Source organism: Acinonyx jubatus, chromosome E4 (assembly GCF_027475565.1).
Source record: "Acinonyx jubatus isolate Ajub_Pintada_27869175 chromosome E4, VMU_Ajub_asm_v1.0, whole genome shotgun sequence".
Classification (NCBI taxonomy): Eukaryota; Metazoa; Chordata; class Mammalia; order Carnivora; family Felidae; genus Acinonyx; species Acinonyx jubatus.
The window spans coordinates 13,855,384-13,881,265 of record NC_069395.1 but is presented as its reverse complement, the minus strand read 5'-3'; the positions used below and the strand labels follow the sequence as shown (position 1 = coordinate 13,881,265).

The 25,882-nt window shown below is 38.4% G+C and overlaps 1 protein-coding gene across 3 annotated transcripts in view; it reads left to right on the top strand.

The window, feature by feature from the left end:
* SPATA17 (spermatogenesis associated 17) overlaps nt 1-25,882 on the top strand; it is a 225,058-nt gene that overhangs the window by 190,744 nt on the left and 8,432 nt on the right. The window contains exons 11-12 of one of the 3 annotated variants that reach the window (XM_027074982.2): nt 1,315-1,397; nt 5,032-5,221. In XM_027074982.2, the coding sequence (XP_026930783.1) occupies nt 1,315-1,395 (81 nt within the window). In that variant the 3' untranslated portion in view covers nt 1,396-1,397; nt 5,032-5,221. Of the gene's footprint in view, nt 1-1,314; nt 1,398-5,031; nt 5,222-25,882 lie in introns of those variants that run through there. The other 2 variants (XM_053209510.1, XM_053209507.1) reach the window with 2 other exon arrangements.

Genomic DNA, 25,882 nt, shown 5'->3' with positions numbered 1-25,882 from the left:
TCTGTCACTTTGTTTCACTAACACAGAGCAACAGGTGTGGGGCTTCTCCCTGGGGCCTGGATAACGTTGGTCCTAAAAGCAGAGAATTAGGGTTAAGACCTCTAGCCGGAAGAGTGGCAAAGATACTCTCATGTTCTTCAGTACATGTGTGTTTTGTGTGTTTGTAATGGATGAACTCTGTAAGAGGTGGGCTCAGGGCAAAGGTCCTTGTTTCCAAGTTTTTCTTAAAAAAAACAAAAAAAAAAAAGAAAAAGAAAAAGGAAACTATCCCAAATCATCTCCATTAAGTATAGGCCTCCTTTACAAGGAGACACATATATTTTTTTATAGTCTGACCATTTATCGATAGCATTCACTGTTGATTTAGTACTTTACCTCTTATTGTGTCTTTTTAACATGCATGAAGAGCATCCATTTGTATCACTCAAATGCTGCTTCTCTGGGTACTGAGTAAAAAAAAAAAAATGATTTTTCCCCTCTAAACTCCTTTAGCATTCATTTGAATCAATGCTATGGTACTTACCACAGTCTGCCCTCTGTTATGAGTATTTGGGTATATCACCTTTCCCATGTCATTCATTCAGTCAACAACTATTTCTTACAAAACAAAGCACCGATTCCTATGAAGCTTATAATCTCATGTGGGACACAAAATAAACAAATATTCAATATCCTGGAGCGGCAATTAAGAAAATAGAGCCAGTTAAGACAATAGAACATTTTAGGAGTGCTATTTTATATATACAGGTAGTCTGGGAAGGCCTCTGTGAACAGAGATGTGATAAAAGGAGGGAATGAGCCACGGAAATAAGTGGAGATAAAGCTGTCTAGGTGGAGGCATCTGTAACTGTAAAGACTGCGAAGAAATGTGTTCCGTAAACAAGTGTTGCTAAAGAGGGTCAAAAGAGGGGGAATGTAGAGGAAAAGAAGTCATGTCCGAAAAGGACCCAAAAGTACAACTATGTGGGGGGACTTATAGGTCAAGGTAAAAAAAATTTAGATCGTAAGCTCCTTTAAGATAGGTGACTAGGTGTGGTCTTTGCGTCACTCAGAGGTTCTTAATAGTGCCACCCATGACTATGACAAGCTATGTGTTTAAGGAAACTTCTGTACCTCTGGCTTTCAACTGATAACAATTATCTGTTAATTTTGTCTGATTTGAGGATATAACAGGAAATGTGAAGTGCAGTTAAATAGCTATCTAAAAGTGTAATATAATATTAATTACAATGAAATAGTAATAATAATAATAATAATAATAATAATAATACAAAGTAAGGTCTCTGTGGTAATCTTTGATCTTTTTCCTCCCAGGATTTCCAAACTGTATTACCATCATTTGATCTCTTCTCAAAGTATGGAAAATTATATTCAAAAGCCGGACAAATTATATAAAGGTATGCTATTTTGCTAAGAAGTATTTCAAAAAGTATATTAAAAACATTTTAAAAATCAAACAAGATTGACTTTAACTCCCAAGCATTTTTAAAACTGTGCTATAATATTTATCTATAATAAAAGTTTATCTTTTGTTCTGATTTAATGGCTTTAACATTCAAAAATCATGGATTTTCTTTTTCAAATCTCCCAAATAGACTCAAAACACATTAAGAGAACTGACAAAAATCTGAGGTAACCTTTTAAGTTAATTAATACAGTAAATAGGTTTACACAATGCAATGAAAAAAATACTGATAGTGTCGAAAAGTTAAAATAGTATAAAATATTATATTCAGTATGTGTGCTATTTGAAATATGAGTTGTCTTTAGGGGATTCCAAATAAGTAGTGTCTGAGTTCTCTGATTATCAAAGTTTACAGTACGGAAAAGAACAGAGATACCCATATAAACTTCAAGATCACAAAATAAGCTGTCAGTGAAAACTGTTTAATTGCTGAGAAGTTTTAGAATAGCAAGTGATTATAATAAAGTAAGGCTAATAGAGATTGTGGCACTTTCGACCAAATTAAAGGAGGTATGGTAAGAAGACAGCAAAGATGACTACAGTTGAGAGAAAAGCGCAGCAGTGACAAATCATGCTGGGTGAAATTCCCTAGGTAGCCTCCCCCACCAAGAAGCAAGGGAAAAACAGGACTGGTTCATTGGAAAGAGCACAGAGTAGATTCAAGCAACTTGGGTTCTGTAGATTTCATGTTAGTTTAACTTCTCTCCCCACTTACAACTTTGGATGCCTCAAAGTTGTTCTATATGTTAAATGTAGATACTAATATCTACCTCTTAACTACTCCAAAGGAATATATGAAGGGGAATATATGAAGGGAAATATGAAATATCCTGGGCTAATACAAAGGCATACATATAATGCCAAGTGGAATTGTGGTTTCAAAGGTTTATAAAGTATCGGTACAGATTGGAGCATCTATCTAGTATCCGTGACTCACAGGATGAAGTAGTTTTAAAAAATTTTTAACATTTATTTATTACTGAGAGACAAAGAGAGACAGAGCGTGAGCAGGGGAGGGGCAGAGAGAGAGGGAGACACAGAATCCAAAGCAGGCTTCAGGCTCCGAGCTGTCAGCACAGAACCCGACGCGGGGCTCAAACTCACAAACTGCGAGATCATGACCTGAGCTGAAGTAGGTGCTTAACTGACTGAGACATGCTGGTGCCCCCAGGATGAAATGGTTTACATAAAATTTTCCATATTTGTGTATGACTTCAGATATTAGTTCAAAGATAGAGCCCATTATAATGGTGAAAGGTTGAAAACAGCATGAACACTCAATAAATGCTGAGTTAAATAAATGAGGACATGAAATGCAACATTCTGAAGACATCAAAAATACTAACATAGATCTTTACCTATTAGTTTGAAAAAAAATGCTTATAATATATTTCTAAGAAAAGAAGGCTGAGTTCAACAGAACCTGTGTAGTCCGATTTCATTAAAACTGTGTGTGTGTGTACATGTATATATATAATGTGTATGTATATATAAAAGCACGCATGCACTTATTTGCATATTACATGCATATGTATACATCCTTAAAAGGCAAAATGTTAGCAATAGTTATCCCTAGATAGTGAGATTATGATTTCCTTTTTGGATGACGCCTCTTTGTAGTCTCATTTTATGAAATTTGCCTCTAATCAGACAAAAGCAAAGTGTTGAAACAAAATACTCCAATAGGGGCTACTTGCCCTTCTTTACCAATTATAGAAACATCTTGACTTTCTTCTATTCAATTATCGTAATTTAGAGACAATTATCTTTTTTTCTGAAGACAAAATAATTACTTGCTAAGTTATTTATAAGGAAGACAAGGATGAGTAACAAATGTTTCACATTACTTTTAATTAAAAAGAGTGCCCAATGCACAGATATGTGACGGAAATATGAGATAGAAATTTAAAAAAAAAATGTTTGCTAACGCTTCTCTTGGATCTGGAACTATTTTGTGAATTGAAAATATTATCAAAATGTCATCTCCTCTTCTTGGAAAGGAAATTAATGCCTAGTGTTTAATTTTGGTAAGTGGAGGGTAGCAGCCTTAGCTGAGGCTCTCCTATTAAGATTTAATTTCAGCAAATACAACAGAGTGCTTCTGTTCTTTGTGAAGAAGGCCAAGACGGGGACACTTACCCCAAAGTGTTGAATAAAGATGCCATAGTAATTTTTTGAGCTATCTATTTGATTGCTTCAGCTTCAAGGTAGTTCATCACTTCACTATAATTCACCCTACATTGCCTCTTACACCCATACTACATTTTCCCATCAGTCCGATTAGAATAGTGATGCCTTTACCAGATTAATCTTTCTTTCCTTAGCACGTCTGCGTTTAGGATAAACAGAGCCAACGCTACCCATTTTGATTAATACACTAAGATTTCAGCCTGGAAATGGCTGAGAGTGAATTAGATTTTAAATACGCACATATTTTAAAATCTGCTCTCTGAAAAGAATATGACTCCTTATAATTTCTTTAACTTTTCTTTATAACTGCTTACTTCTGTAACCTTTGGTTACAGTTTCCTAAAGGCAGCTTTGTTGAAAATCGGATTATACTAGAGCCTTTGGAGGATATAGACTGCTTTGCCATAAAGACTGCTACATCCATCTTTCCAGGCAGAAGAGTTTCTTTAAGGACTCAAGTGAAACAAAAATTAGCAAAATAAGGTGAAATCATTGGTTAGTCTGGCATCAGTGTGAGTTGTCTTGCATTACGTGTTCTCCAAGTTTTTCAGATTCTTCTTTGTTTGGTCCAAGCTATCTTTCTGCTAAAATGTGGTTAAATTTTGAGGCCAGATGAGTTGTTTTAATTAAATTATGATGCATGAAAACCAATGTACTTCCCCCCCCCCATCCCATACCCCTTTTCATAGGAATTTGGCACATAAATCACTCAAACAGCTGAGAAAAAAAATTAAAATAAAAAGTACATTTAGTCAGCACCTGAGTTAGGAAAGGGGTGAAATTCTATTGTCTTTTCCCAGAGGAAATAAGGTCTTAGCAAACGTGTAAGGAAAAAGAAGGTATCTGAAGAGAAAGGAATAATCAGGCATATAAGCTATATATGTGCCTTTTGGGGATTACTTTTTTAATTCAATAAGAGAAATGATGAAACTTTGTCATTCAGTTTGACACTATGTGAATTTATAACCCTTTCCAATTTAGTAATAATGAATCGGCAAAAAATAAAATGAAACAAAAACCAAGGTATCTTTAGCATCTATTTCTTGGCTCTGTGGTCCTTTGAATAAGGATAATATAACAACCCACTTGCCTGTAGAAAGACAGTCTGCTGCTTCTCCTTGACTGAGGCAGGTGGGCTGGGCATTCTACGTGTCTGGTGGCACATATGATCGGCATGTCTACCAGGAGCTGCAGCGGTGTAGACAGAGATCAAAGAATAGGGTAATTCCAGCAGGGCTGGGCATGAATCATATCATGGTGTAGCCTCCCAGACTTCTAACTGAGCTAACTCTATGTGAGCAAGATTTAAATAGAGAATTTGAGAACTCTTGTTACTGGGTTCTTTTTCTTCATTCATTGTACCGTTTTGTTTTTAGAAAGTAAAAGAAGACAAAAGGTAAAAAGGAGGTTAAAGTGTGAAGTGAGTGTGGAATAGAAGGACCCCCACTGCCTGGATTCCTGGATTCTACTTCTGTGACTGCTGAGTGACCTTGACACAAGTCTTTTAACCTCTGAAGTTTCTCTCTCTCTCTCTCTCTCTCTCTCTCTCTCTCTCATTTGTCCCAAAGAAAAAATTGGAAACACCTTTGGTTCATTCAAAAATTCTGCAGTTATAATAGTAAAATAAAAATGAGTATCCTACAGAAAATACACTTAAACCATACTTCTTACAGTGATTCAATGAACTATAACGTTTTATAGCCAACTGCTCATAATTATAGTGTGGATCTATGTACACATAGTGTGTGAATAGTGGGTATCTTGCCTCTGAGAATGTCTGTCACAACCACAGCCCCTGGTGACCAAAAGTGCCATAAATGGCTCCCCTGAAGTGGCCATATTCTGACCCCATTGCCCTAGTCACATAGTCTGTCACAACCACAGCCCCTGGTGACCAAAAGTGCCATAAATGGCTCCCCTGAAGTGGCCATATTCTGACCCCATTGCCCTAGTCACAATGGATGAAGCCAGTTTGGGGTACCCAAGTTAAAGGCAGCCAACACGTAAGTATGAATGATGAATGGTTTAAAGTATGAGTGGAATGAAGTGGTATGGTGTGACAGCTCTGCTCTGAGGGAAATAGGGACTCATCAGACCCATTAGAACCCCCTCAGGACATTGAACTTGTGAACACAGACAAAGACCAGTGGGTATGGGACAAGAAACGTGTAGCCTCCCTCAAATCGAGAAGACATTTGCGGGTCTCTACTGCAAAGAGAGTGAAACAGTAATCTGGCCATTAAAGGTTGTGCTTAGCACATTGAATTCACTTAATAAGTGGTTTCTGAATGAAAAACAAGTGTCTCACTAATTAGATTGTGAAATTTTAGGGTACGCCTTCTAACCCTTTGAATCTGTAATAGCAATTGGCAGTCTATTAGGTATTTTGTAGATGGTAGGTGAATATTTGTTAATTCTGACTTCAGTACAAACTCAGAAGACAATTAGCTGGTATTAGAAAGAGTCTGAACATTGTCCACTTCAAAGCTACGTGGCAAATCTTGTGATTAAATCCATAACCTTGCCCTTGTCATTCTGAGTGTCTAAGCTGGAATTTTAAAGCTGATTGGTATAATGAGGCATTATGCAAGGAATTATGGTTTGTGAAGTTTTATAGGAAACAGATTTACTTTAAAAAAATAAGTTAATTTATGTACTTTGAGAGAGAGAGAGAGTGAGGTAGGAGCAGAGAGAGAGGAAGAGAGAACTCCAAGCCAGGCTTGAACTCATGAACTATGAGATCATATTCTGAGCTGAGATCAAGAGTCAGATGCTTAACCGACTAAACCACCCAGGCACCCCCAGATTCACTTTTAAAACATCTTCAGTGTTACTTTTTTAAAAACAGTTAACATTCATTTAGAGTCAAATTTGGTGAATAATGGTGGGAGTTATGGTAAGTATGGGTTTGCAGAAAATTCAAGGACACCATAAAAGTGAAAGCTTTTCTTAATAAGACAATATTTATGGCAAGGAGGAATTCACAGTCATCTGGGAGTGGGAAATAGAAATAGAATCGAAAAATATATTATGATATGTTCCACAAAATAATGGAAGATGGTAAATAATTACTCTGTGTTATAAAGCATAAGAAGTTGAGTAGAAGTAGCCAGATTCAGAACAGAGCAGACTTCTTTGAAACATTATGCATTCAGACTGGATGCATAACAGACTGGATGGTTCAACTATCAAGCTTCATTTTCTCTAGAAACAATTAACGAAAATAAAAATCAAAATTACATTATCAGAGACATGGAGTGGGGAGTATATAACTGGCCACTGGTTTTAAAGTTTCCTAACTCTACCAAGCCTCATTTCTCTCTTCCTTGATTATTATTCTGTTTTTTAAATTTTTAACAGGATATATTATGTTACTTTATATATAAATGAATACATATAAATATATAAATGAATACATACATATATATATTATTTTACAGTAATGGAATAAATGATTCCTGTTCTTTTGTCATAATCTTAGGATACTAGAATCTTATTCTAATGCTGCTGCCAGTACTCACAACATTTTGGGAACACATTCTTTTAAAATAACTTTCAGCATTTTATGAGGTATTACATAACCTCAGTACTTCAAAGTTACCTGTTGTTGGAATAAACAAAAGTAATTGTGAGGGCATCTTACTTCTCTTTCTTTCCTCTTCCCCTTCCTGTTCCTCCTCATTGCCCTCCTCCTCCTCCTTTCTCTTCCTCTTCTTCCTCTTTTTTCCTCTCCTTCAAAGTTTTATCACTGTGTCCATATATGTATAGACACCCAAGAAAAATAATTCTAGCCCTTGATATCTTCTTGGGAACTGCTACGTATTTCATTGTTCAGAAGGCCAGTTTTATCTTGATCTCTGAGACCCAAGCTCTTGAATGCTTCAGGTGCTCCATAGCCAGTCTTTGTCATGTTTTGTTCTTCACCACCACTACCTCCCCCAAACACACATACATAAGCTCCTGATAACTAGAGAGGTGCCCAGACAAGTCCAAAAATGCCCTTGTATTCAGTAGAGAGAAGACTGAGATGTGGAATCTTACTAGAGAATACAATTGAGGAAAGCAATCTGTTTCTTCCGGAAAACTACTTAGCTACATCAACTTCTATACAATTTTCTTCCTACATTCCCAGAATCAGCCATTTAAGAAAGTTAGTGAGACATAGTGTCTGACCAAAACTAAGCGATAATTCACCAATTAATTCTGAATGAATATTGGCCCCATTAAAAACATTAATAACACCGTGGATGTTTAAAGGTATATACCCTGAGAACATTTAGACTTAGATCTCCAGTTCTTCTGAAATCAACATACTCCTCAACTTTCTTATGGTTAAGCAGATAATATCTTTCTTCCCTGTAGCCCATCTCTAATTTCTTTGAGGGCAAATAACTGTCTCTCATGATAAATACCCTTTATCCAACCTCTAGCAGAGCACCTGGCGCAGAGCAGAATATCTGTTGGATAAATGTTGTTAAGGAAGTTCCAAAAATCTTTCAAGGAATGGAAGCTGTAAAATAGCATCTAGCTTCCTGAAATAGTGCCTACAAAGACACCATTGCTCACTTAAATGCATACTTTGTGGAATGTTATTTTTAATTAGTCTCATTTATAATTATGTTGCATATTATTTTGGATACAGATTTGGATATACACTAAGTTGGTTGACCCTGAGGTCAAGTTATGATTGCTGCTTGGGTAAAGTGTTCCTTCTGGAAACTAAACTTTTATACCTGTAAATTAGTAATTTTCCTTAATTGTCTTTATCTACACAATATAGTATTGTGGCTTAGGGAAATGCTGAATCTTTTTTATTGATCGTATCCCCTTTTTACTCTGTTCCCCCACTTTTATGGCCTACCTCTCCTATCCATGTGGTGTCCATCATGTTCTAATTTTACCTTCAATCACATTTTTTTTCTCCAGCTTTTTAACTTTGCCGTGATGTTCTCTTCCATTTTATTCTTTTTCCATCATAAAATGGCTCAAACCCTTTTGGGAACAAAGGTGGATATTAATAAAATCACAAAATTGTATGTGGAACTTGTCTAAGGTCATAGTGATGCCTAAAAGCAGCAGAATTGCTGAACCAGTAGAGCTTAGTTGGTCCAAGTTCCAGTTCACAAGAAACCATTACATAAAGCATCAGAATAAAATTTCGTTGAAAAATGAGTGAGTGAGTGAGTGAGTGAACCACTGGAGAATATAGTTTGGGTTGGTCTGTATGCCATGAATTAAATTCTAGTTAGCATATGTCTTTAAGCATATCTAAAACCGTCTCTAAGCATATCTAAAACCATACTCATTACATCTTTTTTGTTACATCTCTAATGATGAGCTTTCTAACTCTTCTACAGTAAATGACTCTTCTCTCATAAACCACTGCCAATGAAAGACTCTAAATGAGAGAAGCGGCGTTCATTTGGACTGAGAATATAAGTGATTATTTGTTGTGTCCTACAAAAAGCACACAATGCCCGAACAATTATCTGTTCTCCCAGTTGATAATTCAAAACTTTTTCCTGTGAGTATGGAGTGAAATCCCTGCTTGGCCTGAGGCTTATGCTTGCCTTGCTCCTCTTGGAGCTCAATGTCCCCAGCAGGTTCCCTCGCATAGCACAGTAGGGTATTGCTAAGTAAGTATATTCTTCCATGTCTGAACACTTAAACTCATTGATGAGGAAGTCACCGTGCTGCTGGTACTAGCAGATGTAGTCACTTATCAGTACAATGAGTTTAGTTTATAATTCTCAGCCTCATAGTTATGACTACAGAATACAGTTCATTAGGACGCCATTGCATTAAGCAGTCCTTGCCACAAAGTGAGGCGTCTGTACGCTAAGGAATCCTCATATTAAGAAATGACAAAACGGTGCATACTGGTTGGAATAAATCACTGAAGCAAATAGAAGGGAAACATAGAGTGTGTGTTTAATGTTAAACTGAGAAGTTAATGTGCCCACCTTATAAGGGAGATTGTAAGCCCGTACAAATTGCAAGTGAAGCCCAAGCTCTTATTATAAAATCTAATAATGATTATTTGCTAGGCTTGCATTGTTCCACAGTTAACCTATTTTCCAGCTTGAAAGTAGTCTTTTCTACTTAATATATTTTAAGGCATTTATATTTAATTCTAAACTACAACTACCTAACAAAAATTAATTTTCACATCTCTCTTATGTGAAAATAATCCAGTTGAATGAAAGAAAGATAAAAAAATTGTGTTTAAAAAATGTAGTCCTTCATTCATACTTAACTATTATAAGCTAAGCACATCTCTGACTGAGAGAAGGGAACACAAGCAAGATCATTTTGTTTTTTAGGTTTAACAGGTTTTTTTTTTGTTAATGTTTATTTATTTTTGAGAGAGAGAGAGAGAGAGTGCACAAGGGACAGAGAGAAAGAGGGAGACACAATCTGAAGCAGGCTCCAGGCTCTAAGCCATCAGCACAGAGCCTGATGCGGGGCTCCAACTCACGAACTGCGAGATCATGACCTGAGCAGAACTCGGACACTTAACCCACTGAACCACCCAGGTGCCCCACAAGATCATTTTGTGATTTTTAGAGTCTAAGTAGTTTACTCATTTTTCCAAAACCTTGATATTTACTCATTCTCTGTTCAACAAGGATTCAATAAGAACCTTTTTTAAGTGTTATTGTATTATAAGTAATATGAGTACAGAAATTTTTTAGTATATTTTAGTAAAATTTTAGTAAATTGCTACCCTCAAAGAGTTCAGTTCAGTTGACATGAAGAATCTGGAGTGTAATTAAAAATGAAAAAAAGGTTATTTAATATAAGAATTTTTTTTTATTTGCTGTATGCCTAAAATGAGAACTAATAGGATTAAAATGGAATGGGGGTAGTTGGGAAAAATTTCTTGGAGGAGACAAGAGTTAAGACATATAGTAGCGAGGACTTTGGGTGATTATGATGTGACAATGTGGGTTCATCAATTGTAACAAATGTGCCACACTGTTGGGGGATGTTGTTAATAATGGGGGGGCGGGCAGGCTGTGCATGTGTGCCAGCAAGGGTTATATGGGAAATTTACGTACCTTCCTCTTAATTTGCTGTGAACCCAAAACTACTCTTTAAAACAAGGATTTTATTTTTTTTTAATGGCAATACCAAAATGGTGAGTAATTGTAACTTTCATCCAGTAAATTGGTAGGTATATAATTTTATGTAATATCTTTGTTAAACTTCTGGTATATAGCCATTAGAACTTCACATATGCATATTCTGTGACCTAGCAGTTCCTCTCCTAGATATATATCTAAAAGAAATCCAAACAAATATGTACAAAATATTCATAACAGCACTCTTTCTAATAGCCCTAAAGCAGAAACAACCCAAATGCCCATCTGTGATGAGTGGATAAACAAATGTGGTATATCCATACAATGGAATACTATTAGGCAACGAAGAGGAATAGTGTATTGATACATGCTACAACATGGATGAACCCCCAAAACACTGTGCTTAGTGAAATAAGCCAGTCACAAAAGACCACATATTGTGTAGTTCTATTTATATGAAAGGTCCAGATTGGGCAAGGTAGATTCGTTGTTACCTTCTGGTGGGAAGGGGGGTAGAGAGCAGCTGCTAATGTCTGTGAATTTCTTTGTGGAGTGATGGACTGTTCTAAAGTTAGATTATGGTGATGGATGAACAGCTCTGTAAATATACCTAAACCATTAACTTGTACGTTTTAAATGGTTGAATTTTATGATATGTTAATTATTGCCCAAAGAAACTTTTAAAAATCACAATGAGATACTAGTACATACTCATTGTAATAGCTAAAATTTTAAAAGAATGGCAATCACAAGATGTAGCACTACTGTAACTTTCACCCAATAAGCTGGTAGAAACATAAATTGTTACAATATGTTGGAAAAAACTTTTTGACTGTAGACACAAAAACTTAACACATAAATCAAAGTGTGGTGGGGCTCCTGGGTGGCTCAGTCGGTTGAGCCTCCGACTTCGGCTCAGGTCATGATCTCACGGTCCATGAGTTCGAGCCCCGCGTCGGGCTCTGTGCTGACAGTGCGGAGCCTGGAGCCTGCTTCAGATTCTGTGTCTCCATCTCTCTCTGCCCCTCCCCCATTCATGCTCTGTCTCTCTCTGTCTCAAAAATACATAAATGTTAAAAAAAAAATTTAAATCAAAGTGTGGTTTATAGAATACAACAATGAAAATGATCTCCTCCTCCTCCTTTTCCTCTCAATAACATAGAGAGCCTCATAAATATAATCCATCATAAAGCCATCCAATACACAACATACATTCAAATACCTTAGTCCATTCATTTAAAATGAAAAAAATAGACATAATCTCTGATGTCTGGGATTGAAGCCATAGCAGCCGAAGGGAACGCAAGGGACCTTCTGTGAGTGTAGGTGCTGGTAATGTCCTACTTCTTGTTTTAGGTTGTAGATACACTTATGTTGTATTTGTGAGAATTCAGTGAGCTATATTTGTTATGAATTGTGCACCTTCCTGCATATACTTCAATTTTAGTAAGGGTGTAGGGGACGGAGGGCAAACAGAACCCAAACCCGGCAAAGCACCCATTCTCTCTGCAGAGGCAGCCCCTCCTCAGCTCCACCTGGTTTTGCCTGTGAGAAGGCAGGCTTAGTGACTTCACACTATCTACTTTGAGAGAAGCTGGAAATATGTACATGAAATCCTCCATTTTTAGGTGTTGGCAAAGATTTCAATTATAAAAATATCGTGAGAACCACGCAACGCACCACGAGAGCTGGACTTCTCCGTCCCTTGGTAGTTTTGGCAGCTGGAGTGGCTCCTTCGGGTGGTTCTGCCACTTCTGCGTACGTGATCCTGGAGACATCTCTTAACCTCCCCAAGCCTCAGCTATCTCATCTGTAACACTTAGGATAACAATGCTTCCCTCTCAGGGTTAGTAAGAGGATTGACTCATGGGAAACCTCACTTAAGACTATGCCTCTGACTCAGCAGGCGCTCAATAAGTGACCATTGTTATTATTTTTATTGCCAGACTGCTCTCGGGATAACTGAAGAGAAAAAAGGGTGACAGTTTGAACAAAGACATACAGCCACAGCTTTCCACAGCGATAGTTTCTTGTCATCCCTATCTTCCTTCTCTCCCACTAACTGCCTTCCTATCTTAAATCTCCTCTTGCTATAGCCCTCCCAAAGCCCACCGTAGCCACGCCCCCTGTTTAGAATGAAAATGGAAATAAGGTAGCTGGAAGATCAATATCTATTTACCCATGTTGAGTCTCCGAACTCATTTTTTTCCCATAGAAATACAATGATCTGTGGTAGTTTATTTCTAAAATTTTATGCTGCTTCTAGGAAAAGTAGGCTATGATTCAGATAGGCTTTTCTGGACTGTCCTGGACACGTAACCACGGTAAATAATATAACATTATTTTCAGAGATAAATGCATTTACAATTGCAATCTGTCTAAAAAAAGAAAATTTGATGCATACCTGTCTCTCGACACAAAACTTCTCGTACTGCAATATTAAGACTCTTAAATTTCATACGTAAACAAAATGGTAAGGGTAATTTTTATGACGTAAAATCCCAAAGATAATTAAATTCTTATTTTAGCTTTTTACAAACATGAGTAACAAATAAGAACATTTTACATTTTAAAATCCCTCATCCTATATTTTTTATAACATTCTACTGCGGAAATAAGGAAAATAAAAGACAAGCCTTGGCAGAAAGATACAAACCTTAAGGGTAAATCAAAAAGTGAGTGACAACCACCTATATAATCAAGAATTTGCTCTACTAAATTCTGCTCGTCTACAATTGATTTTAGGCATTCAGAAAGCATTTGGATGTACTTCTCCATCTGGCCCTTTTCCCCAATATTTACATTGAAAATCATTAAATTCAATAATTAAACATTATTTGCATGGTGTGGTTCATAATTATTCTAATTAATATTTCCAAAGTCATATGAGGTCAGGATTTATTACAACCCATATTCAGATGAAAAAAGTAAGACAAGGGGCAAAATTGGGATTGGGCTCCAGTCTAGTATGACTTTCAGCTCAGGCGATTAGTTGTTGCCTTAGAATGATGCCCCGGGAGTGGTTGTTAACAGGCCTCCAAAGTCCATACCTTTGTCTCCTTGGCAGGAAATAATAGCATTCTGGAAACCCAGAGTATATCAATTTACTCCTTCCTTTTAGTGAATATTTCCATTCTTTGGCTCAGATCAAGGTGGTGAGGCTGATCTCTCCTGCTGCACCTTATAAAGGTCCGGGAAAGTCAGCCCATTTCCTTGTGCCCTTGTTAATAAGAAAGAAACTTTTTATTATTATTATTGTTATAGTGAATTATTTCATCCTTGTAAGGAAAAGCCAAAGAAATATAGGAAGAAAGGGAACATGAAATCTCACTTTGCGATACAGAAAACAATTATTTCAAAGAGTGTGTCGTGTGTATAAGTAAATGTGTGCATAATAAAAATGTAGAGTGTAATTCAAAATTTTGAAGTATCTCAGCAAAAATAGAAATTCTGTGCTCGCACGTCTTTTCTACCCTCCCCTCTCAAGCCGCTGGCTTATTATACCAAAATAACCCGCCCCCCTTTAAAGAAAAATAAGTGGAAATGAAGAGCAACCCTGCATCAAGAAGAGAAAAAAGTGAGAATAACATATTGGGAACAGAAACCGCAGTCTAACTAGTGCCTCCCCACCTTCATTACCATCCTTCCAAATAAATCTCCCTGCTCCTCTTGAGCTGGCAAATAAAAAAATCAAGCCATAAGATATATGTGTGTGCTTCTTCTGATGAGCATCACCATCCATCTATAGTACGTCCCACATGCCAGTTTGAAGATGGGCTAGCGGGAGAATTAAAGACTTCAGAAAGTCCACAGCATAATCAAGAAGGCTTTTTTCTTCTGACTACACAGCTTTCATCTCTGTCTTGTGTGATTTTTTCCCCATCTCCTTCACTCTGTGGCAAAGATGCTGATGGCTGATGGGACAATAACGGATCATATACCTAACCTTCTAGGGCAACCAATTGGTTTCCAATATGGGGCACAAATGCCTGTGATAAGTTTCATTTTGGCAAGGACTGTTAGTTCAGGTGTATCCACACTCACACGTTAGAATCCTGAATTCTGAAGTTTTAAAAGACGATGTCCAATTTCAAATGATTTTTTTTTATTTCAAGTACAAAATAGCTTTTAAAGTACATGGCAAGATACAAACATTGCTTCAGATTTCAGTGAAAGCACTAAACATTTTATCGGAAATAGTTGGATGTTTACCTTTGTTTTTATATCACTGCAAGTAACCCTCCTCTAACACATAATGTTTTTCATTGTTTGAGGCTTGATGGCATATGGTTAGATGCCTAAGAAGTCATTTGTTCTAATTTCCCACCCTGGCTGGGATCCTTTCTACGATATCCACACCCCTGCTTGAGCACTTCTCGGTCTTGGGTATGGCTCTCCCTCTCAAGAGTACAGGTTCCATTTTGGACTTTTCTAATTATTTAAAAATTCTTTGTTACATGGAGTTTGTGATTTCACTGACTGGTACTAATTTGGTCCATTAGAAAAAGTTGATCCTGTTTTTCATATAGCTGTCCTTCAAGCATTTGAGGAAAATCCTACATCTCACCTGAGATTCCTTTTCTCTGTGTTATAGACCCTTAAGTTCCAGAACTTTGTCCCCTAGTTGTTTCTACTACAACCTCTCCATGGTAGATGATGCTATTCACAGTCCTCATTTCCGCTGACCTGAGCCCAAGATCCTTTTCCTTGTAGCTCTCCAGGCAGCCACTATTCCATTTGAATTGGAATGCAAGTTGAAACCAATTTACTATCCTTGGTATTTTGGTTTCAATATGATAAAGTTCCGTGAAGATGGAAATTGGAGATGGATTAAAGCTCTTTAATAATTTGAACATGCTGTAGTTTGGGTACTGGTCCAAGGTTGATGTCAGTATTTCCTCTACTTCAAATTGAATTAAGGAATTATGTAGGGTGTCAACGGTGCCCTTGATAATGCAGCTTCCATTAAAACAAACTGGTTCTGAGCAGATCATTGGGGTCAAAATACCCATATTTGGCAAGATTCTCAGGGCTAAATTATTAAAAGACCAAGGCAATAAAAGTGAATGACTGAGTGATATCTGTAAACATTATGTCAGAACTTTGGTTTGGCTTAGTTTAAGAAATGATTAATTACCTTTTATCCATTGTTATTCAAGTTCATAAATTTCAAAGCTGTGTCAGACACCTAGAATCTAGAATATCCTTGTTTGATAGCAATGTATACCTTAAGTCCATGGCAGGTTCCATTTAGGAGTGCTATTTAATACCTTATAAAATACTTATAGAAGATTTTTAGAGGAAAATATTGCTCAGAAACTTAATCTCCTTTTATGCCACTCATCATCTTCTGCCAAGAGAACTGGAGAATGTTCTATCTTTGTTGCATGAGATCATGCATATCTACTGCCAAACTTCAGAGAGGCCACCCAGAGTACATATTTCTCCATCTGTCAGCACCAGGAAACCACTGAAATTTGTGGATGAATAATCATTAATACAATTCTGTGGCTCTTTCCCTGGGTTCAGGTTTTTTTGAAGAAGTTAGGTGTACAAATATAGTGACTATCTGAGATACGTATTATATTCATTCGGTTTTATTACTTCTTTAACAGTCAAATTGCCTTCAAACAGTAACAGAACACTTAGTACCTCCCCACTTGACCTACATATCCTATATATACTGGTGGCACAGACTAAATATGTATCAAATATCTCTGCTTGTGGCTGGAGTTCAGTGTTTACCCAAATGCCTTTGCTCAAAAAAATGGAAAAACTGGGGTGCCTGGGTGGCTCAGTCGGTGGAGCGTCCAACTTTGGCTCAGGTCACGATCTCATGGTTCATGGGTTTAAGCCCCGCGTTGGGCTCTGTGCTGACAGCTCAGAGCCTGGAGCCTGCTTTGGATTCTGTGTCTCCTTCTCTCTGCCCCTCCCCCACTCATGCTCTGTCTTTGTCTCAAAAATAAATAAATGTTAATTTCTTTTTTAAATGGAAAAACTATTACTTAACTGTATCCTTTGGTGAAAATATCTTTAAAATGAACTCCAGGGAGATGCTTGGATGGTGGTGACATAGGTAAGAGCCTCGATGAAGAATCCTGTTGACTTGGAGAATGTTGATACCGCGTAAATCTTAGAAAAGGGCCTGGTTTAGGAGGGAGGATGATTCAGTCTGAGATATATTTACTTTGAAGTGACTGTATGACATTTAAGTGAAAATGTCGTAAGCATGTGAAATGATGAGGTTGTGGTTCTCAGAGAAGTCAGAACTGAAAATATAAATCGAGGCATCAATCAGGATATAGGTTATTTCTGAATCAATGGCAGGCTATTAGTTCACTAACGTGGTTAAAAGTGAACAGAAAGTATAGGAGAAGAGAATGAAAAGGAAAAAGAAGTGGCGTAATAGTAGAAATTGTTTTAACTGTCACAGAAGCCTGTGGGAAAGAGAACTCAGAGAGGCAATGGTCCCGAGCTTCTAATGCTGCCTACAAAGATGATATCGAATGGTTAGAGAGAAAACGTTCATTGGAACTGATTTTCCTTATCACTGATTCTTTCCATTGCTCCGTTTTATGCAAAACCCAAACCATTCTCACTGACTTTTGTAATGTGCTGCTTGCTCTTCATGGTCACAATTCGACCAGGTCACCATCACCAGGACGTGAACTTAGAACTGCTTTTATTGAATGAATGTGATGGATTTCATCATCTCTATCTCTTCGTGGCATCTTTCAGCTACTTAATAAAGATGAATTTCTGGTTACCGAATGAAGTCTGTTCCCGTGTAACCCTCACTTGACTATATATAAGTAAAGTTTAGGATTTGAGGGTCATTGATACACTACCATGGTCAACTGAGCTAACCTAGCGTAGACATTTGACTCAAGTTGCATTGTAAGTTGCCTGATTGATTCAACACTAATAGATAAACAGGTTATTTCATTTGGAGAAATATGGAGGCAGAAAACTATAGTTCCTTTTAACAATTGATCACTACCAAAGAGGGAGGAAAAAAGACCAGTGTGTGGAAGTGATTTCTTCCAAGTAACTAGGTGAATAATGTAAACCTTGTGTTCATTGGTTTTAATGTTGATCCATCTTATTAAAATTATGTTCATGAATGAAACAAAGGCCCAATAAACTCCTCACTTTTCTCTTCTCCATTTTGGCTCTTCAGTCTTGCAATTGACTTCCTGCTCATCATGCAGAGATCAACTAAATTCTCAGAAACAGATGGTGTTCCCTTTACCACTAACTTATCCTTCTGTAGTTCGGCAGTTGGCAAGGCCAGATGGATTAACATCCTGGAATTAAACTTTTCACCAAATTCTTATAAGTAAGCAGACGTTTTATTAATATGGACTTCTGGACATGGAACAATACCCAGAGATGATTGATTAGAAAATCTAATTAAAGGCAACAATGTGGAAGAACTGAAGCAGTGAGTTCATTCTGAAAATAAGCAACATATTTATATCCCATACTCTTTGAATAATAAAATTGAAACAAGAATATATTTTACAGTGGCTGGCCAAAAAACCATTGCCTGCCCATGACTTGCCTTTATCCTCAGACATCTAAAACTGGCTACAGATAAATCCAACAAAAATAACATATAACATATAGGTCTCAGGAGTATTTTTGGCGGGGGGAGAGAGAGTTGGGATACCACTCAAATTCTTCACTTCCCTCAACTTCACTGATATTCCATCATCCAAAACTCGTTAAAAAAAACCCCACTAATAATGTGCCTAGTATTATAAGAACCTGCCTAGTTTAGTAAAGTGCTTCCCTTATATGAATTAGAAAGGAAATACATTGTCCCTATACATAAAACTGTAAGACCAACACAGAGCAGAATAGAAATATCTAAAGCTACAGGCTAGCTCCATCTTGGTCACTCGAGTCACACTTTAAATACTGTTTTATCAGAGAGAGCTTCCCTGATCACTAACATAACATCACTAACGTAACATAACATCTCTAGTCACTATTACTTCAGCCCTGCTTTATTTTCTTCATAGCCCTTGTTGCTACCTGATATGCATTTTGTTCACTGAATGTCTTGCTTCCCTCCCCTTTTCTCTCCCCTGGAATGTGTGCTTTCTAAGAACTGGGATTTGTCTATATTGTCACTAATTGAATCTCAGCACCTCAAACAATACCTGACACATAGTAGGCACTCGTAAATATTTGTTGAATAAATAAATGAATGAGTAAATGAATACAGAAGAGGTGGGTGATTTCCAGCCCAGGAAGTCTGCCCTACAATTAGGTTTAGGTATTGATGTATCTGAAGGAAGATCAGTCATAGAATAGGTTAGTTAGAACATTGAGGCACAGAGGCAAAACTTGTGGTGCCCATCTAGGAATTATCAGGAGGAGAGGACACCTGGTCATCACATCACTGGCACTCTTGCTATGAATGAAGGAAACAGGCTTTTCTCTTGCCCTTAGACCTCTCTTCTTCAACTTTCTCCTCCCTCTCTGCTTCCCTCATTCCCTTCCTCAGAGGAAACATCAGAATATCCTAGGTACTAGAGCCTAATCCCCTGGGTTCAGTCTAGACTCTGACACTTAGAAGGTGATGTTGGGCAAGTTAATCTCTCTCTACTTCACTTTCCACAAATACAAAATAAAGATGATAATAGTCCCTAAGTATGCTTTGAATGTTGGATGAGGAAATCCATGTAAATCGCTCAGAATAGTGTCCATGACTGTGTGCTCTAGCACATATCAAGTACTCAGTGAATGTTAACTATTATTGTTACTTTGTCTTTTGTTGATTCCTATTCTGAGATATAGTAGGAACTCAAATATTTGATTTACTTTAATTGAACCTCTTGTTTCAAAGGTCTACCACCTTTTGCTTTCATGAATTTTCGATTTTTTTGCCCTTGTATAAATGTATTCTATACTGATGTTTCTTCTTTTCTGTTCCAGGATGTGCCCTCTGATATTATTAGTCAGCATTTTGTTAACAATCCTAACCTACTACATCCAGGCCCTTAATTATTTTTAATTCAATTGTATCTCTCCACCATTTTTTTTTTGAACTTTAGTTCGTGCAGGAGGCAACTCTAAATCATTAACTTTGTCTAATTCTTTCCTGTCTGAGATGTGTGTGACAGGCAGAATTTTAGGATAGCCACCCAAACTTACTACTCCCCTGGCGTCCACACCTTACATAACTCCCAGGAGTGTGAACTGGGCAGTTTTAGTAATGCTATATGGTACAGTATGGACATTCTGCTGGTCGGCCTGACCTAATCACATGAGCCTTTTGAAACAGCTTTCTCTGGCTGAGAAAGAGCTAAATCAGATTTGGGGCATGAGAAGAATTTGATGCACTGTCACTGGCTTGAAGATGGAGGCAATCATGTGGCAAGGAATGTGGGTGGCCTCTAGGAACTGAGAAAGACCCAAGAGTTAGAGCCAGCGAGGCCAGTGGGGCTCCAGTCCTACAAACTGCAAGGAACTAAGTCCTGCCAACAATAAGAATGAGCTGGGAAGCAGATTCTTCCCCAGAGACTCAGGAAGAAAAAGCCCAGGCAACACCTGATTTCAGCCTTGTGATTCCCTAAGAGAACCCAGAAATGCTGGACCAGACTTCTACCTACAGAACCTCAAGTTAATAAGTAGGTGTTGTTTTAAGCCCATAGATTTGTGGTCATTTGTTACACAGCAATAGGAGGCTAATACCCTGTGTTTCCCTTGAGGTATGCTAAGTCTTGTACGAATTATTACAGATGCAACCAAATCATGGTTGTATACCAGCAATACTCTCAGCCTAAGCTGGCATCGATCCAGATTATTGAGATAGAGGAGACGAGCTATTCCACTGAACTCTCCAACAGTAAAGAAATTGACTTCAAATTCATTCTCACGCCTATATATGCAGTATACCTAAATTTCAACTTATTTATGGGATTTTAAATGTTTAAATATGTAATAATCTATAATTTCTTAAATAGCATGATTATAACATAACCATGTGAAAGGAATGCTTTATTTAGAGTAGTAAATTATGGAATATGTCCAAAAGCTGACACTATTTCTCCTCATAAATCACTGAAAAGAGCTTTAGATAGTTAAAAGAATATATGACCGAACAAGCTATTCACATAACAGTTTGTAAAGTATTAATATATAAACCCATTTAAGATTTCAAATTAACCTGAGGCCTAGAAGAGGTCATCTACTTCTCCCTTTTTGGGCTGTAAGTACATTTCAACCTGTTTTGCAAGTGTCTAAGGCATGAGGTCTTATAAACCCATGAGTGGGATGCTTTGGGAGATGCGACCATATTACTCCTGCTTCTCCATATCTTTATTACTGATGTCAAGGAAATGTGACAATTTTTCAGATGTCAGATCTCTCTGTCATATTTAGCCTTGGAGAGGTCGAATTTAGACACCTTTATTTTATCCTGTATTTGCCCAGAAAAGCCCAGGACAGTATCCCCACAGAGACAGAAGATGGAAAAGGACAATGGAAAGTTCTAGTGAGATGAGAATGATTAAAAGGAGAAAGGGGGGAAGGAAATGAGATCACTTTCTCTGAGCTCTATATGCTCTCTGATATGATGCTCTCCAAAGAGGCTTGTACAGTGAAGTCATTCTGGCCTTGCTGTTATGTTTAGTGAAAGCCATGAATCTGAAGGAGCTCTCTGAATACAGCTCTGTAGTAATACGTCAATAAACCGGACCTATTATTGAGAGTAGCATTTTTAACAGTAGGTTTGGAAAGGGAAAATAAATTACAGGTTACATGCTGCTTTGTTTTACAGGAAAGAAAGAAGCAATTATACAAGCCCTAATCCCACTGATATAAATTACTCCGTAATGACTCATAGAAACCAGAATACCCAGCTCATATCAGCCAGGGTCCAATCAAGGTACAAAACCACACAGTAATTTGAACAGGAGAAGTTTAATATAAAGAATTAGTAATTCTAACATGAGGTCGGAGTGCCAAGGGATTGTCTAGTAAGAAGTGTACAGAACTCTAAAGAACCTAGGAGTAGCAGAGAGAAGGAGTAGCCACCAGCTCTGGTGCTGATACAGAGCATCCGAGGAAGAGCTTCTGTGCGCGAGGCCTGGCGGAGGGCATGACTCTAGCTCACCGAGCGGCAGAGAGATGGTTGTGGTGCTGCACCGGCAGAATTTGCTATGAATCTACGCTTCCTGGTTCTGGGAAAAGCTCTTCGCGGGAGGCGTCTCTCTGGAGCCACCCTGCTGCACAGCTGCCCAGGGGGTGCCCCTGGGGGAAGCGGCTGGCCGAGGGTGCCACTGCCGGCCGCGGTGTGCTGCAAGAGTCGTGCCCCCGAGAAGCTGCCTTGCAGAAGCTGGGCCCTCGGAAAGCGGCCCGCCCTGCAGAAGATGGGCCCCCGAGAAGCTGCCCTCCTGCAGGAGAAGCTGCCCGTCCTGTGATGACCAGATGCTGGAGACGCAGCCTACGCTATGGGAGCCAGGCCCTGAAGGAGTCGCATGTTTGGAGGAAGCCTGGAGCCTCGTGCAGGAGAAGCTGCACAACTGCCTGCAGAAGCCTGCCAGTGGAGCCTCTAGAACGAGGAAGGAAGGCTGTTCATCCTGATGTCTCTCTAGTGCCCTCTACCGACAGCTCCTGCCATCATGTCCGCAGACAAAGGGAAAATGTTTGAAGGACCCAGATCCAAAGTCCCAGATCAGGCAATGAAGGTGGGATTGGAGCTGAGGGGCAATGAATTGATAACATCCTTCAATGTAACCCCTGTACTCGGCATAGCGGGGTTTTGTTTGTTTACTTGTTTTTAAATGTTTATTTTTGAGAGAGAGAGCAGGTGAGAGGCAAAGAGAGGTGGGGGGGGGGGGGCGGGGGAGAGGATCAGAAGCAGGCTCTACACTGACAGCTGAAAACCCAACGCAGGGCTGGAACCCAGGAACCGCAAGATCATAACCTGAGCGGAAGTCAGACGCTCAACCGACTGAGCCACCCAGGCTCCCTGGCGTAATGTTTTTTATCCGTGAAGGAATTCTCCCCGATACTTGTACTAGACTGCTTGGGAATTTCTGTCTCTACCATCAGCTCTGATCATTTGAGAATGTTTACATTTTTTTATGGTCAGTAGATAACACTGTTGTATTTATAACATGCCGGTAAACCCACCCAACTCTTCACATTCCTGTCTCCTAACACAGATCTACTTCTCCTCCATGCCCTCGTTGAAATTGTCCCTGAGTGAGGGACAATTTACCATTCTGTGTCTTTACCATTCTGAGCTTTCTTCTCCTCGCTAAATATAGCCAGCCCTTCTGGTGCTACACAAAGTAGGACAGACAGTATGATATTGTTCTTGTCCTGATTGATTTGCTGGAGGGATCGTGAGCCTTAGAAATGAGGCTCTGCTGTCTTTAACTTTCTTTGCCTACAAGGGTGACTATGGACTGAGATAGTTTTATGCAGAGTTTCAGTGGAGCTGAGGACTTTTCAGATATTTTTACTTTGGAAGATACAAATCATGGTTTTTAAAAACGATCACATGTATTGTATTCTGGAAAATACAATGTGTGAAAATATATTTCATTAATGAAAATGTTTTGCACACGCAGGTGTTTGTTATCTTCCTTGTTAAATCCCTGGAGACCTTTATTTCATTCATTTAATAGTTTATCCCCTGTGTTTAGTCCACAGAGACTTTGGAGGACATTTGATTATAACTTGAACTTGATGGCACTTTCCTATGCCACCAAACATTCATCCATTCATCAGTTACTCATTCACACATAGTTTAATTTATTATACAAATGGATATTGAGCATACAGTCTTCCTTGAGTAGTTGTGGGGAGAAAGGTGGTTGTGGACATGCATGACAGGTTTTCCCATCTGTACAGCACTTAAAATCAGCCAGTACAACTGTTACAATACAGAGGAAACTATGACAGATTTTTTAAGAGAGTCACAACGGCAAACCAAAGAAGAGACTTGAAAATTATTAATTAAAACTGGTATTTCAGGATCAAAGTCATGTGAGAATATGAAGATCACAGTAGACTCGGAAACTCCTTAAACAGGAAAGCTCCTTATGGCTGCCGTTGCTTTCCAAGCTCCTGGTCATGGTAGACTCCCTTTATTTATTTCATGGTTGCCTTCAGGGACAAATGCATTAATGAGTAACTAGTTAGCTCTGTGCGATTGTAAAAATGAGTGAGAAGAGTTGGTTCTAATTCTGCCACTAAATAACTGTGAACTTAGGAAAGTCACTTGTGTTCAGGGATCCCCAGGACCACGCCTAGGTTCAGTGATTTACAAGAAGGACAGAATTCAGCAAATCTGTTATACTCGTGGTTGCCATTATTACAGCAAAAAGATGCAGATTAAAGTTAGCCACGGTAAGGGAGCATAGGTCAGGGTCCAGGAGACAGCAGGGGCAATCTTCCTGATATTGCCCCCCAGGGCACTCAGCACCTCTTTTCCCCAGAAACAATATGTGACAACACTCATGGAGTATTCTCAACCAGGAAAGCTCACGTATGTCTTGGTGTCCAAGGTCTTTTCAGGGGGTAAATCTCACGGACATGGCTGACCGCTTTTGTGGCTGAAGTTAGTCTCCAGCCCCGTCAGTGGTCAACGTGATAACACATGGGCCAAATGCCCCATCATAAATCACACTGTTAGCATAGATTCTCTCATGACTCAAAGTCCCCCAGATACACAAGGACAGCATCAGGGAAGATATTCCGAGGACTTACAGGTTACTTCTCAGGAGTTTGGCGAGGCCCCAAACTTTCCTTGAGATGTGCAGAGTGTGGACAAAAGCTGAGTTAATCCTTTGCTGTTCATCATTTGATCTCTGTGCCTAATTATCTTCACCTATAAACTAAGGTGAAGGCGAGATGAGCAAAGATAATTCCTAGCTCTAAAATGCCACACTAATTTAAATTTCTAGTTAAGCAACACAGAAGTAGAGTAAGCTTTAAAGACCACTCTAATTCAACAAACAGTATAAAAAGCACGAGCGTACAAAACAATGGCAATTTTTGTGTATTTCTTACAACTAAGCAATAGATCTCTTTATCTTTGCATTCAGCTTGTAAAGACAAGTGGTGTTCTTCAAGCCTCTCTCCCTTCTGGCCTTTCCACCCTGCCTAGAACCCCCACCCAAATCTCTGGAAAAGAAGTGCCTCTCTAGAGACTTTGAAGATTAGTTCAGGCTAATTGCTATTGGATAAGTAGCGTTTAGCAGCTGTTTAAATTTTTTTTGTCAAGGGAGATGGGCTTATTGTGCAGCAAGAAGAATTTAAGTTCAATTTAAGGACAATTTGCTAACAGAGAACATGAAAAACTAAAATAGTTATCAAGTTTTATGGAGTCTCCTTGCCTAGGAAAAAGAAAAAAAAACAGAAAGCGTGTTCCTTTATTTTTCTGGATAGTTTTAGTTTGGATCTGAACTCACAAAGATGCTCTTTTTTTGTGGTAATACTCCTAAATTCCTGAGTTTAGGAGAATTACAGAACCAAAACATCACACAACCAAAATAAACTCAGCAGATTAGGCTGTGAAAGCAGACTAGAATGTTTTAGTAGACAGAACTTATTTATGGCACATTTCAGTTAAGTTTCAAGTTGAAGGTGGATTAATTTTGGAGTGCTGTACTGAGGCTATTTGGGATGGGAAATGCTAGGACATAGTTATGTTTTGAGCTGATATTCTAGCTTTCTGAAGCAGTAGGCTTCTGCTCACAGGGAGCCAAACTGAATTTGAAAGCCATGACTGCCATGCCTTTAGAGAAAGATTTTCTACTCAAAGAGCAAGGCAGTGAGTACATAGTTGAGCAGCTAAATTTGACTCAGCATTGGCTGATTAACATCTACTACGTGCCATCTGCTTCCAGCCAATGGGTACTTCCTTCATTGGTTTTCTAGAGTGGCATCTTTACAAATGGTATAGGAGGCCATCATAGGAAATCATTACTCCTGGAGTAGACTAGGACAGTGTATCATTAAACATCACCATGGAAAGTGAGATGCGATGGCCAGCTCATGTAATTCTAGAACAATCCCATTAAGTTAAGAGTTCATTTATTACACAAATGAAAGAAAATGACACAGAATCTAACCAGGGAAGAATTGCCCTTAGTCTAAGTAAAAGTAGCATTAA